The sequence below is a fragment of the Chiloscyllium punctatum genome, chromosome 17 (genome assembly GCF_047496795.1).
Source record: "Chiloscyllium punctatum isolate Juve2018m chromosome 17, sChiPun1.3, whole genome shotgun sequence".
Classification (NCBI taxonomy): domain Eukaryota; kingdom Metazoa; phylum Chordata; class Chondrichthyes; order Orectolobiformes; family Hemiscylliidae; genus Chiloscyllium; species Chiloscyllium punctatum.
The window spans coordinates 79,520,852-79,535,799 of NC_092755.1; the positions used below are offsets into that span (position 1 = coordinate 79,520,852).

Sequence of the window (14,948 nt, forward strand, 5' to 3'; positions counted from 1 at the left end):
CTGGGTTTGTTTTCACTGAAGCTTAAAGGAGTGAGGTGGAGGGGAACTGGATTGAGGTGAATAAGGTCCTGAAGGAAGTGGACATGGAAAGATGTTTCCTTTTGATTGGCCGGTCCAGAAAGGGGGTTGGGAACACTGGTTTAAAATTGGGGGTCACCTTTTACAGATGGAGTTGAGGGGAATTCTTTTCTCTTTGTGGGTTTTGTCTGATTCCGGGGAGATCAAGGTAGCTTTGTTGAATATCTTTAAGGAGCAGTGGATTGATTTTTATTGGGCTGTCAAAGAAGGGCTTTTGCCCGAAATGTCGATTTCGCTGCTCGTTGGATGCTGCCTGAACTGCTGTGCTCTTCCAGCACCACTAATCCAGTATTTGGTTTTCAGCATCTACAGTCATTGTTTTTACCTCAAAGGTTATCTAGGGGTTCAATGGGAATGTGGAATTTTGAATGCCAATCATGACCTTATAGAATGGAGAAGCAGATCAAAAGGGCCAAATTGTCGATGTCTGCTCCTAATTTATGTCAGTGTGTGCAATATTCAATACTGGAACGCTTCCTGGAATAGAATCCTTGCAGAGGAGGCCCTGAGACTAGTTCCAAATTGGTCTTGTGTGTCTCCTGTATTATGCAGGGATTTGTAACATCTATTGCACCCTCGGCCATTGGAGGGAAATGAAGGAGCAGGCTGTTAGCCTTCAGGTCAGTGACCCGATGCTGAATCCCAGCAATCGGGGTGGGAATGGGGATCATGTGGGGTTGGGGCTACTTCTGAAGCAACACTCTAAATAATCTTCTAACAATACAACAGACTACTCTGCAAGAGTAACTGATTGTGTATACAGTTCCCTCTCTGATCAGGTATCCAGTAAAGGGGTTATGGGAACCCTGTGTTAGTATCACAGGGATATCCCAGAGGCCTGGTTTCTCAGGGGTTGGTGGGTGCAGATGGTTTACCCTAAAGGTGGGGAAAGTTGTTGGCCAAATGTCAAACTCCGAGCAAGGTGATCTGTGGGAACAGCACACTGTGTGCAGAATGCAGTATCCCCCTTCACTGGGAATAAGTCTGGAAAGAGATGAGGGAGCTAAGAATTCCAGAACTTCGGATGTCAGCAGCTGAAGGTTCTGCTGTCAATGATGGAATGACGGAAGCTAGGAATGGTGAAGTGAGTGGCATATGGTGATCACAGAGATCTCTGAGAGTGGTCGGTTGCCTAAAGGGGAAGTGCATAATCACTAGAAGTTTGGAATTACCCTTTGCCTCAGGCAGTGGAGGACGGTAAGAATGAATGAGGATTTCTCACCCAATGGTCCCATCAAGGCACCGTGATGTAGCTGGTGAAAACTGTGTGCAGCCCTGTTGGTGTGGGGCACTGCGGTTTGACAGGGGCTTCTCCTAGCCCTGTTTAAATCAGGCCCGCCACCAATTCCAAGGGTTGCACACTCTAACCTATCAGACTGTGCAGTTTAACGCCAGCTGAAACATTTCTGCACAGTCCAGCCTTTTATTAAAAATGTAAAATAATTCCTCAAGCAATTATGGCAAATGAATCATCGTAACTGTCATTCAAAAATGACAGTGAGGTGGTACCACTCATTGTCTCTTGTGAGACCAAGTGATGCAAAGATGAATAAAGTTCTGGGTGAGGTAATATAAACAGTGATCTCACACACAGTGCAAAGAGCAAGATTTGCTCATTCTAATCCTTGGGTTGGAATTCACAGGATTGTTTAAATCATTCCAGATGGAAAAATACACACTGCACCCAACAAAATCCTTGAGAAATGCTGTTGAAGATTATTCGAGTATCAAATATTAATTCTGCTTTTTTTTTTGATGTGGTTAGGACTTAAAGTTTAAGGAAACATCCCAAGTTGTTATTCCTTTGCTGGGATCCTGCTGTTGAGTGATGTGAACTCCCTGGACTGGGAATACAAGATCACAGACTCTGGGTTGAATCACTCCTGAACTGAATATACCATCCACCATTAAACCTTGCAGCACGGAAAGGTGTCTTTCAGCTCATTGAGCCATGCTGCCTCTTCGAAGGAACCATCCTGTTTGTCTCACACCACTAGCCTTTTCGCAGTCCCCTGCAAAACTCTCCTTTTCAGTATTTATCCAGTTCCTCCTTCAAAGTTGGTGATGAAGTTGTCCCTCCCCTGTCCTCTCAGGCAGCATGAGGGTATCCCAGTTATCCCAATTTGTTTCATGTGTTTCTCATTCCAGTGTTAAGGGTGAACCATTGGCCCCAGATTCTGAAGGTCCAGGGTTTGAATCCCATTCTTCAAAGTCCATCAGATTGGAGAATGGTCCAGGGTTAGACTTCCGAGTTGAAATCCTGCTGGATATTTGTACCCTTCCTGGAAGATGAGGTGGGCGTGTTTAAGTCCTTCTCCTCTTGATTGGCTCCATGACCAGAGAAGGAAAATTCATGTCTTGACCAATCAGATTGTTAATGTTTGTTGGGGGTTCTGGTGTAGTGGCAAATGGTGAAATTTGAATTCAGTTAAAATTTGGAATTAAACACTAACCTGATGGTGATCATTAAACAGAGCTATTTATTTAAAACCCTATCTGGTTCACTAATGTCCTCCAGGGAAGGAAACTGCCATCTTTGCCTGGTCTGGCCTCCATGTGACTCCAGACCCACAGCAATGTAGCTGACTTAATTACCCTCTGGGCAACTAGGGCTTGGCAATAACTGCTGGTCTAGCCACTGGTGAGTGAATTAAAAGAATTCAGCCTGTAAATATTTTACTGCTGTACTCTGTGATGGTCCAGAAATATGTCAGACCAGTCATGGTTTTCAAACATGTTTCTGTCTGTAGTCTTTCAGTCGGTGACAGGATTCAAACCCTATATCCGCAGAACGTGTGCCCTGTGACATTATGACCGCACCAACCCTTGGCGTGGAAGGGGACGGTGGCTCATGTTAGTTTTACGAAAGTTCAACTGTTTTTCTTGAAATGAATTTTTGCAGAGCTTTCTGTTAGGTACTGTGTGTGTCTGTGTGTGTCTGTGTGTGTATGCACTAATTGTGCGGGCCTGCTAAACTGCCTCTTTGTTGTTTAGTTTGTGAATTAGTAAATGTCCTGAATTATGTTGGGATTGCTGAGTGGATTTTACTGTAACAGACAATGACACTGACCTTAACCAGCTGTTTTTAGGTTTCCAGGTGTTAGAATCAGCATCCCATTATTGGCCTCTGGATACAGTGACTGGACTGAACGAGCTGTGCAATGTGAATGGAAGTCAAACAGGTTATGTCATTCTCAGTGCAATAAGTCCATACCTTTCCTCCTGTTAGTGACAATCTCTTCTTATCTTACACTTTCCAGTGCTCTGGACAGTCACTGTAAACTTACTAAACATAGTTATAACCCAGTGGGAGACTTGCCATTTTCATAGGTTTTATTGCAAGTGAAATAAAGATAGAATTGAAATGAAGAGGAGTCATGTTAAATTATATCGAACCTCTGCAGAGACCACATCTGGAATCTGTGAACAGTTCTGGTTTCCTTATTATAGACAGGATACAGACCAGAGAAACTGCAGAAGATATTAAAAATAATTACAAGAATGATGCCAGAACTGAAAGAATGAACGGGCTAACTCTCTGATTCTGAAGCTGGAGGGTTTCCTGATTGTGGTCTTAAGATATAAATGTGGGAGAAGTGGAGAAGATATTTCACCTTGTGGGTGAGACCACAACTAGAATCTAACAGAGATTCACTCATAAATCCAGGGGGAGATTCAAAAGAATATTGGGGTCCAAACAGTGAAAAGAAAAGGACTTGGTTATGAAGGAACCTTCCAGTTTTGTTATAAACAAAGAGTTTTCCATGTTGGAATCGATGAGATCCCACATTCTGAGGTTCTCTGCAGTACCTTGAATCAGGTTATGATAGATTTCCATTGTATATCTCACAAGAGAGAAAGCATTGAAAAGTGAGGGAGATGGGGTAAGATGATGAGGGAGTAGGAGGGGACACGTGAGGAGCAAAAAGACCAGCTTGGAGCAGCAACTTCACTGTGATACATTCTAAGAAATCTCATACACTGTCTTTGGACAGCACAGTGGCACAGTGGTTAGCACTGCTGCCTCACAGCACCAGAGACCCAGGTTTGATTCGGGCTCAGGTGACTGTGTGGAGTTTGCACGTTCTCCCTGTGTCTGTGTGGGTTTCCTCCGGGTGCTCCGGTTTCCTCCCACAGTCCAAAGATGTGCAGGTCAGGTGAATTGGCCATGCTAAATTGCCCGTAGTGTTCAGGGATGTGTAGGTTGGGTGTATTAATCGGGTAAATATAAAGTAGGGGAAATGGGTCTGGGTGGGTTACTCTTCGGAGGGCCAGTGTGGACTTGTTGGGCCGAAGGGCCTGTTTCCATAATGTAGGGATTCTATGTTTTTCTTACCCCTCCATGACTCCTGCTCTTGCTGTTTCTCTAAATATTGTCATGCAGTCTTGAAGCTTTGAACATTTGCGGGTGTTTTTTGTTTGATTTCTCTTGCAGTAATCCGGTGTCAGTGTTGTCAGCAGTGTGATTTGATGTTGTCGATCTTACAGCATGTGCTTCTCTTCCTTCAGTGCTCCGAATCCACAATTTCACTGTGCTTCCTTCTTATTCCTCTTCCTCTGTCTACACCATTGACTCTGCCTTCTCTAACCTCTCGACAATTGTAGGTGAGAATTCATGGGTTTGCCTCAGCCAAAGCAAGGCCAAGATAAAATTATAAAATGTAAATAATTTTAAGGAGAGCCAAATTAATGCATCACTGATTAGGAATGATATTAATTAGCCAAGGTATTACTGTCACAGTATTTGGAAATTGTTCAAAATGTTAAAATGTTATTTGCTCATTTTAAGTAGTTCATACTGAACTCTTTCATTTATATTGGGGTACAGTGCCCAGTTCGATCCTGTGTATATTGGGGTGCAGTGCCCAGTTAGATCCTGGGTATATTGGGGTACAGTGCCCAGTTGGATCCTGTGTATATTGGGGAGCAGTGCACAGTTTGATCCTGGGTATATTGGGGTACAGTGCCCAGTTCGATCCTGTGTATATTGGAGTACAGTGCACAGGTAGGTCCTGGGTATATTGGGGTACAGTGCACAGTTCAATCCTGGGTATATTGGGGTACAGTGCCCAGTTAGATCCTGGATATATTGGGGTACAGTGCAAAGTTTGATTCTGGGTATATTGGGGTACAGTGCACAGTTTGATTCTGGGAATATTGGGGTACAGTACACAGTTAGATCCTGGGTATATTGGGGTACAGTGCACAGTTAGATCCTGGGTATATTGGGGTACAGTGCACAGTTAGATCCTGGGTATATTGAGGTACAGTGCACAATTAGATCCTGGGTATATTGGGGTACAGTGCCCAGTTAGATCCTGGGTATATTGGGGAACAGTGCACAGCTAGATCTGTGTATATTGGGGCACAGAGCACAGTCCGTTCCTGTGTATATTGGGGTACTGTGCACAGTTAAATCCTGGGTATATTGGGGTACAGTGCACAGTTTGGTCCTGGGTATATTGGGGGTACAGAGCCCAGGTAGGTCCTGGGTATATTGGGGTACAGTGCACAGTTTGATCCTGGGTATATTGGGGTACAGTGGACAGTTCGATCCTGTGTATATTGGGGTACAGTGCGCAGTTCGATCCTGGGTTTATTGGGGTAAAGTGCACAGTTAGATCCTGGATATATTGGGGTACTGTGCCCAGTTAGATCCTGGGTATATTGGGGTACAGTGCACAGTTAGATCCTGGGAATATTGGGGTATAGTGCCCAGTTAGATCCTGGGTATATTGGGGTGCAGTGCCCAGTTAGATGCTGTGTATATTGGGGTACAGTGCACAGTTAGATCCTGTGTATATTGAGGTACAGTGCCTAGTTAGATCCTGTGTATATTGGGGTACAGTGCCCAGTTCGATCCTGGGTATATTGGGGTACAGTGCCCAGGTAGGTCCTGGGTATATTGGGGTACAGTGCACAGTTTGATCCTGGGTATATTGGGGTGCAGTACCCAGTTAGATCCTGGATATATTGGGATACAATGCACAGTCCGTTCCTGTGTATATTGGGGTACTGTGCACAGTTCGGTCCTGGGTATATTGGAGTACAGTGCCCAGGTAGGTCCTCGGTATATTGGGGTACAGTGCCCAGTTCGGTCCTGGGTATATTGGGGTACAGTGCCCAGGTAGGTCCTGGGTATTTTGGGGTACAGTGCACAGTTTGATCCTGGGTACATTGGGGGTACAGTGCCCAGTTCGATCCTGGGTGTATTGGGGTACAGTGCCCAGATAGGTCCTGGGTATATTGGGGTACAGTGCCCAGTTCGATCCTGGGTATATTGGGGTACAGTGCCCAGATAGGTCCTGGGTATATTGGGGTACAGTGCCCAGTTCGATCCTGGGTATATTGGGGTACAGTGTGCAGTTAGATTATGGGTATATTGAGGTACAGTGCCCAGTTAGATCCTGGATATATTGGGGTGCAGTGCACAGTCCGTTCCTGTGTATATTGGGGTACTGTGCACAGTTAGATCCTGGGTATATTGGGGTACAGTGTCCAGTCCGGTCCTGGGTATATTGGGGTACAGTGCCCAGGTAGGTCCTCGGTATATTGGGGTACAGTGCAAAGTTTGATCCTGTGTATATTGGGGTACAGTGCACAGTTTGATCCTGGGTATATTGGGCTACAGTGCACAGTTTGATCCTGGGTATATTGGGCTACAGTGCCCAGTTAGATCCTGGATATATTGGGGTGCAGTGCACAGTCCGTTCCTGTGTATATTGGGGTACTGTGCACAGTTAGATCCTGGGTATATTGGGGTACAGTGTCCAGTCCGGTCCTGGGTATATTGGGGTACAGTGCCCAGGTAGGTCCTCGGTATATTGGGGTACAGTGCAAAGTTTGATCCTGTGTATATTGGGGTACAGTGCACAGTTTGATCCTGGGTATATTGGGCTACAGTGCACAGTTTGATCCTGGGTATATTGGGCTACAGTGCCCAGTTCGATCCTGGGTGTATTGGGGTACAGTGCCCAGGTAGGTCCTGGGTATATTGGGGTGCAGTGCCCAGTTCGATTCTGGGTATATTGGTGTACAGTGCACACTTAGAACCTGTGTATATTGGGGTCCAGTGCACAGCTCGGATCTGGGTATATTGGGGTACAGTGCACAGCTCGATTTTGGGTATATTGGGGTACAGTGCACAGTTCGATCCTATGTACGTGTATATTGGGATACTATGCCCAGTTAGATCCAGTGTGTATTGGGGTTCAGTGCACAGTTCGATCCTGGGTAAATTGGGGTACAGTGCACAGTTAGATCCTGGGAATATTGGGGTACAGTGCACAGTTAGATCCTATGTACGTGTATATTGGGATACTATGCCCAGTTAGATGCAGTGTGTATTGGGGTTCAGTGCACAGTTCGATCCTGGGTATATTGGGGTACAGTGCACAGTTAGATCCTGGGAATATTGGGGTTCAGTGCACAGTTAGATCCTGTGTATATTGGGGTTCAGTGCACAGTTAGGTCCTGGGTATATTGGGGTACAGTGTACAGTTAGATCCTGGGTATATTAAGGTACAGTGCACAGTTAGATCCTGTGTATATTGGGGTTCAGTGCACAGTTAGATCCTGTGTATATTGGGGTACAGTGTACAGTTCGGTCCTGGGTATATTGGGGTACAGTGCAAAGTTAGATCCTGGGTATATTGGGGTACAGTGTACAGTTAGGTCCTGGGAATATTGGGGTACAGTGCACAGTTAGATCCTGGGTATATTGGGGTACAGTGCACAGTTAGATCCTGGTTATATTGGGGTTCAGTGCACAGTTCGATCCTGGGTATATTGGGGTTCAGTGCACAGTTCGATCCTGGGTATATTGGGGTTCAGTGCACAGTTAGATCCTGTGTATATTGGGGTTCAGTGCACAGTTAGATCCTGTGTATATTGGGGTACACTGCACAGTTAGATCCTGGGTATATTGGGGTACAGTGCACAGTTTGATCCTGGGTATATTGGGGTACAGTGCACAGTTCGATCCTGGGTATATTGGGGTACAGTGCAAAGTTAGATCCTGGGTATATTGGGGTTCAGTGCACAGTTAGGTCCTGGGTATATTGGGGTACAGTGCAAAGTTAGATCCTATGCATATTGGGGCGCAGTTCCATATTTATACCATGTGTGTATAAGGGTACAGTTGCCAGATTATAGGGGTACAGCTCTCCATTCTATTCCAGCTGGGAATGCTTTCAGACCATGGGTGTCTCGATTTATTGTCTTCAATGTTGTACCTGGTTTGGGCAGAATCTGCAGTCCTGTTTTTGAACAGATTAGGTTGCTAACTCTGGACATATTTCTGGAGAATTCATCACATGGCCTCTAATTGCCCAATACCAATATCCTGCTATTGGTCAATCCTTCCCACAGCCAATCAAAAGGCAAACAGATCCTTGTTACCATACTGGATGAGGAAGAGTCAGACTTTTCTTCCAACCCTCATACTTTTTGAACAAATTTGTGTCACTAGTTCCATGAAGCATCAGTAAAAGTGGCCGTTTTACTTCTGTTGCCCCAGAGTTGTTGCTCCTGTTACTTGTTAGATGACCTTGAGGTGAATGTTCATTGCTGAAGGGTTAGTCATCAGCAGTAATAGTTGACCTGTTACCTTTGCTTTATAGATATTGTCGAGGGAGTGGTAAAAAAGGGAATCTATCTCAATGGAAATACAGGTGGTACATTCCTACACTTCGGCAGTTACAAAAACTCCTGCATTAGTGACCCAGCACAATGCAGTGATGCAGGTTGGTCTAATTGCATTTATTTAACCACTTTCTTTAGCCCAGCCTATTCTAAAATGCAACTAAGATACTTTTTGAAAGCTGACAACATTGCAAAATAAGAAACCAATGTGTGCATAGAAAAATCCTCAAGTAGGGTTGGAACTAAGTGTCTATTATTTCCTTGTAGAATCTTAGACTCCCCACAGTGTGGAAGCAGGCCATTCAGCCTGTCGAGTCCATACAACCCTCCAAACAGCATCCCAGACACATCCTCCTATCCTATCCCTATAGCCCTGCAACTCCTATGGCTAACCTGCCTAGCCTGCATGTCCCTGGATGCTATGAGCAATGTACAATGGCCAATCCACCCTGACCTGCATGTCTTTGGACTGTGGGTGGAAGCTCACACAGACACAGGGAGAATGTACAAACCCCACACAGACAGCTGTAGCTGCACCCAGGTCCCTGGTGCTGTGAGGCAATAGGCTGAACCACTGAGCCACTGGGTCAACTGTTGGTGAAGTGATAAATATTGCCCAGAACAGGGGCCTTTGTTATTTTAATGACAGTCAGACTTTCTGCTCTGCTTCTGTTCCATAAATAATCAGAGTTACTTCAGGAGAAAGCAAAAAAAAACTCCTGTGGACTCTGGTAGTCTGAAATAACCGAAGGTGTTGGAGAAGTTTGGCAGTGTGTGAAAAAAACCCTGTTGGTGATTTGAGTCCAACCTGACTCAGCACTCTGCCCTGCCCTGCTGAGTCACAGCTCTGACTTGGGGGTCACTGCACTCAAGACGTGAACACAGCGTCTCTCTCCCCACGGACACTGCCAAACCTGCCGAGTTTCTCCTGCTGGTTTGGTTTGGTTTTCACCGCAATGTTGTGCTTTGAGCTGACGAGTGGAGTGAATCTTTCCTGACCCTTTGGGTCAGTAAGGACAGGGGAATGAGTTCAGACCTAGAGGAAGCTGTTTGCTGGGCATTGTGTAAAGAGGGGAAGCATTGAGGCTGCTGTACCCAATTCTTCGACTGAAATAACTGCCCAGAGACTGGTATCCCGTCACCAAGTCACCCTTTATTGACATGTACACTGACTGCGGCCAGTCAGCCCCCAGTCAGTCCCTGAACTGAGGAGATTCTCAATCCCCTGTTTTTTTTATATATCTGTAAACCAGGGCTCCCTGATTGAGCCAGGTTAACAAACCCAACCAAGGGTCTCACCTGGTTCCAATCACTACATTGACTAAATGTCCATCTCTGCTGCAATGCTCTGAATACAGCCCTTGTTTTAGACATAAAACGATTGGCTTTGTTCCTATGGTAGGTTTAAACATTGTCCACTTTCTGTCCAGGTGTAACATTCTCTTTCTTTTGGAAGAACCTGGAGAAGAGGTCTGGGTCCACCATCGCCTCGGGGGGAAAGGTGCTGTCCAGTGGATTCTCCATCTATGCCAATGTTGATGGAGGCTATATAGAATTCTACACACGTAAAACCTTACAGAAATGGAAAGCAATGATCAGCCCACCAGGTAAGGCAATGATCAGCCCGTGAGAAAGGCAACTCCCTCTCATTTTTGTACGTTTGCAGCCCGTCACTGTGTCAGCAGCTGCTCACACACTTACCACTGATACAGCCAACGGGACCTCTTGGAGTGTTCAGGCCATTCAGCCCCTCAAGCCTGGAGCACTATTCAGTCAGACTGTGGCTGCTCTGGATGGAGGGCTAATGCCTGAAGCGTCGATTTTCCTGCTCCTCGGATGCTGCCTGACCTGCTGTGCTTTTCCAGCACCACACTCTCAACCCTGACTCTCTGGCATCTGCAGTCCTCAGTTTCTCTTTGTGGCTGATCTGTGCCCTAACTCTGTCCAACTGGTGTTATTGTGAAAGTTGTCTCTCTCTGTCTGATGTCAGGCTTGTGTGTTGCCCTGACCTGTTAGTGTATTTCCAATATTTTTCTCCTACCTCTGCTTCTAACTTTGCTCATTTTCTAGTGTCCTTCCCTGGGTGTTTGATTATCTTTTAGTGATTAGGCCTGGGGGGTTCTCAGGAGCCTATCAGTGAATTAGTTTCACAGCACATGACCACAGGAATGGGAAACAGAGGGAAAAAAACACTGAGGGCAATTGGGTTTGCCTACGTCATCCAAAGGGTCACATCATGCAATCAGTATGATCAATCTGGATCAATAAGTCTTGAACCAATTCAGAGATGGTGCAGGAGAACTCCAAGTGGGGCAGGGGGAGATCTTTGAGAAGTCTAGAGTCATTCAGCATGGAGTTGGACCCTTCGGTCCAACCAGCCCATGCTGACCCTAATCCCAAACTAAACTCGTCCCACCTAACCGCTCCTGGCCCATATCCCTCCAACCCTTTCATGTACTTATCCAAATGTCTTTTTTATGTAATTGGAACCACTCCCATCTCTTCCTCAGGAAGTTCCTTCCACATATGTACCAGCCTCTGTGTAAAAACAGTTGCCCTTCATGTCCTTTTTAAATCTTTCTCCTCTGACCTCATAAATATGCCCTGTGGCCTTGAATATCCCACCCAGGGGAAAAGACCTTTGCTATTCACCTTATCTATGCCCCTCGTGATTTTATAAACCTCTATAAGATCACCCTTTAATCTCCTACAGTCCAGTGAACAAAGTCCCAGCCTATGCAGCCTCTCTTTACAACTCAAACCTTCCATTCCCAGCAACCTTCTGGTAAGTCTTTGCAGAACCCTCTCTGGTTTAATAATGTCCCTCCTATAACAGGACAACCAGAGCAGCACAGAGACAGCTGTCCAGAGACAGCTGCACAACCTCAACATGACATCCCAACTCCTATACTCAAGGTCTGAGCAATGAAGGTAAGTGTGTTAAACACCTTCTTGAACTGCCCAATACACTCTACTCACCTGACGTCAGGACTCAAGTTACTCATGTACACCATCCCGAAATGGGAATTCAGAACAAAGAGAACAAAGAAAATTTACAGCCCAGGAACTGGCCCTTCGGCCCTTCAAGCCTGAGCCGATCCAAATCCACTGTCTAAACCTGTCGTCGAATTCCTAAGCACCTGTCCTTTTTAAGCACCTGTGCTCCCTACCTACTCATGCATCTGTCCAGATAAATCTTAAGTTAATCTACTGTGCCTGCCTCTACTAGAAAGAAACTTTTGAGTACATCATTATTAACAGTTTCAATTGACAGTCAAAGACAATCCTGGAGAGAAAAACAGAGTTCATTTAAGATTACAAGTGCTGGTCATTCCTGAAAATCCTACCACACTGTCAGAAGGTTGTAATGGTGCAGGGGAAGGTGTGGAGGAGATCCATCAGGATGTTGCCTGGGCTGGGGTAATTCAGTGATGAAGAGAGAGTGGATAGGCTGTGGTTTGTTTTCATGAGATCGGGGGGGGGGGGGGGGGGGGCTGAGCCGATTGAGGATAACAAGATTGTGAGCCGTCTGGATGGTGTAGATCAGGGGAAAAAATTTCTTTTAGGGGAGGGATCCGTGATCAGGGGAATTAGATTTATAGTAACAGGCTGGAGGTTTACAGGGAATTTGAGGAAGATGTTTTTTTCGCCCAGAGAGTGGTGAGCTTTTGGAGCTCCCAGCTGGAGAGGCTGACAGCGCAATATCAAATGGGTCAACTGCTGGGAAGTGGGACTAGGGTGGATAGGTGCTTGATAACTGACATAGACATGATGGGCTGAAGGGCTTCTTTCCATACTGTGATACCCAGTAATTTGATAACCCCAAAGTCTATGTGGAAAGGAGCCCTGTGACTGGTCTGAGTCAATACAAAAAGCATGACATTGTCTGGAAGAGCCCTATCCCAATAGTTGTTGAAATGACCTTGAATTCCAGTTTGAAGGTGACGTTGGAATTAAACTGGCTGCTTGATGAGCCCTCGGGGAGTTCAGAGTTCGGTATGGTGAGGTGGTGTAGGGAGCTGTGGGGATTGAGTTCACTGCTGGTCCTGCCTACTGAATGTTACAAGGTAGTCTGGAAATGAATCCACACTCGAGTTGAAACTCACCCCCACCCACAGACAAAACACGCTGAGTCGGGGAGGGGGGGGGGGGGGGGGGTGTGTCAACTGAAGACGTTAAAGGCTGTGATCAATTGATTTCCTGTAGGGTGATGGTTTTGAGGGACATGGAACCAGACCAAGTTGGCGGCAGTGGTAGGGTGGGAAGTATTTGGGCTCTTACTTCCACTCAGCTGGCTAGCGGAATCCTTCCTGGTTTCTTCATTTCTCTCTTGTGTAAAATTTCACCTTTTCTGCATTGGTGGGGGGGAGCGGTGGTGGTGGTGGTAGAAGGCAGTTACGAGGGCCCCAACTATGGGAGCAACATGATGGATCCAGGTACCTATTCCTTGTGGCCATGGCTTTATCGAAGGCTTCCCCATCGGTGGGTGTGGTCAGTCCCTCCTGGTGGTGGGTATAGTGGTGGCGGCGGCGTGGTACTCCTGCTTTGTTCCTTGTTGCTATGGTGTAGCTTTGGGCAGTGACTGCATTGGCAATATCTCTACCATTGTGACTTGGTGGGTGTGTTTGGACTGTCCCTCCTTGCTATGGTGATGATGCAGTGACAGGGTGGGGCCCATCGAGTAGCAGTGGAGTCCCATAGCCACTCCATAAACCCAGGGGCCGTGGAGAAAACAAAAAATGAACTTTGTCCTAACTTTGTCTCAATTATGTCAATTTATAATTTATGTCATTGAAATGGTGCCATATTATGACTATTTTTGCACATCTCTCTGTGTTTTCACAACACAATTGACTGTAAATTGCTATTCTGTTTTAAAAATGGTTATGATTTGGAGATGGACTGGGGTGTACAAAGTGAAAAAAATCACACAACACCAGGTTATAGTCCAACAAGTTTAATTGGAAACACTAGCTTTCGGAACGCTGCTCTTTCATCAGGTTGTTGTCCAACAGATCAGTTCTGACCACCTTGAACAGACTCAGTGGGCTGAATAGCCTCCTCTGCTGTGTACATGATGGTGGTGTCCCCACGTGTCATGGTAACATCCATGTCGATGTTCTGACACGTCTTGCAGTGATTGCCATGGCAGGGTTGCATGGTGATGTGGTCGATGTCGTCCTGAAGGCTGGGCAGTTTGCTGTGAGTGATGGTCCATTTAAGGTTTGGTGGTTGTCTAAAGGCGAGAAGTGGAGGGTAGGGAAGGTCTTGGTGAGGTGCTCATCCTCATCGATAATGTGTTGCAGGCTGCAAAGACCATGGTGTAGTCTCTCCACTCTAGGGAAGCGCGAGATGATGAAGGGTACCTTACTGGTCACATCCAGTGTCGGTCTTCTGAGGAAGTCATTGTGGTTTTTCGCTGTGGCACGTTGGAACTGGCGATCGATGAGTAGAACAATTTATCCCGTTTTAATGAGCGTGTCCTTCAGCATCTTCAGGTGTCTGCTTCAGGTCCCTGCTTTCTATTTATATGTTTGGGTTTTTTGGGTCAGTGATGGCATTTCCTGTGGTGATGTTATTTCCTGTGATGAAGTCACTTCCTGTTTCTTTTCTCAGGCGGTGGTAGATGGGCTTTAAATAACATCACCAACCCAAAGAACCCAAACATATAAATAGAAAGCAGGAAGTTTCAGCATTGCTTCGTGTGAGGTCCACTGAAGATGTTACCTAGTAAGGTAATGAAACATCTGGAAATGAACCTTTGAGCTCAGCGAGCAAACCTACATCCAAAACCTCAACCTGAGCTGCAAATCTTCTCAAAATCCTTTCACATGTTTAGGGTGGAAGCTAGAGAAGTGCAGCATTGTGAAGTTATCTGTGCGCTTGCAATAGAGTGAGGTACTGAGGTGTCCATCCTTGATGGAAATGTGTGTGTCCAAGAATGAGACTGATTTTGAAGAGGAGGCCATGGTAACTCTGCTGCTGGGATGAAACTTTGTTGATATCACGGTGCAGTTTTTTTCAGTGACTCCTTGCCATGGGTCCAACCTCTGCAAGACATGTCAGATTATCGACATGGACACTACCACCATCACACGTGGAGACACCACTCACCATGTACACGGCAGGTACTCGTGTGACTCAGCCAACATTATCTACCTCATACACTGCAGGCAAGGATGTCCTGAGGCGAGGTACATTGGTGAGACTGAGCAGACACTACGATA

At 46.0% G+C, this 14,948-nt stretch overlaps 1 protein-coding gene across 8 annotated transcripts in view; it reads left to right on the top strand.

Annotated features, from left to right (window-relative positions):
• The window catches only part of adgrd1 (adhesion G protein-coupled receptor D1), a 324,854-nt gene that overhangs the window by 15,478 nt on the left and 294,428 nt on the right, over window positions 1–14,948 (top strand). For 5 of the 8 annotated variants that reach the window (XR_011962991.1, XR_011962990.1, XM_072587673.1 and 2 more), the window contains exons 3-6: window positions 3,168–3,260; window positions 4,588–4,683; window positions 8,700–8,822; window positions 10,152–10,328. Coding sequence is in view for 6 of the 8 variants with exons in the window: in XM_072587673.1 (XP_072443774.1) it covers window positions 3,168–3,260; window positions 4,588–4,683; window positions 8,700–8,822; window positions 10,152–10,328 (489 nt within the window). In the remaining 2 variants the exon portion in view is untranslated. The remainder of the gene's footprint in view (window positions 1–3,167; window positions 3,261–4,587; window positions 4,684–8,699; window positions 8,823–10,151; window positions 10,329–14,948) is intronic. The other 3 variants (XM_072587675.1, XM_072587679.1, XM_072587676.1) reach the window with 2 other exon arrangements.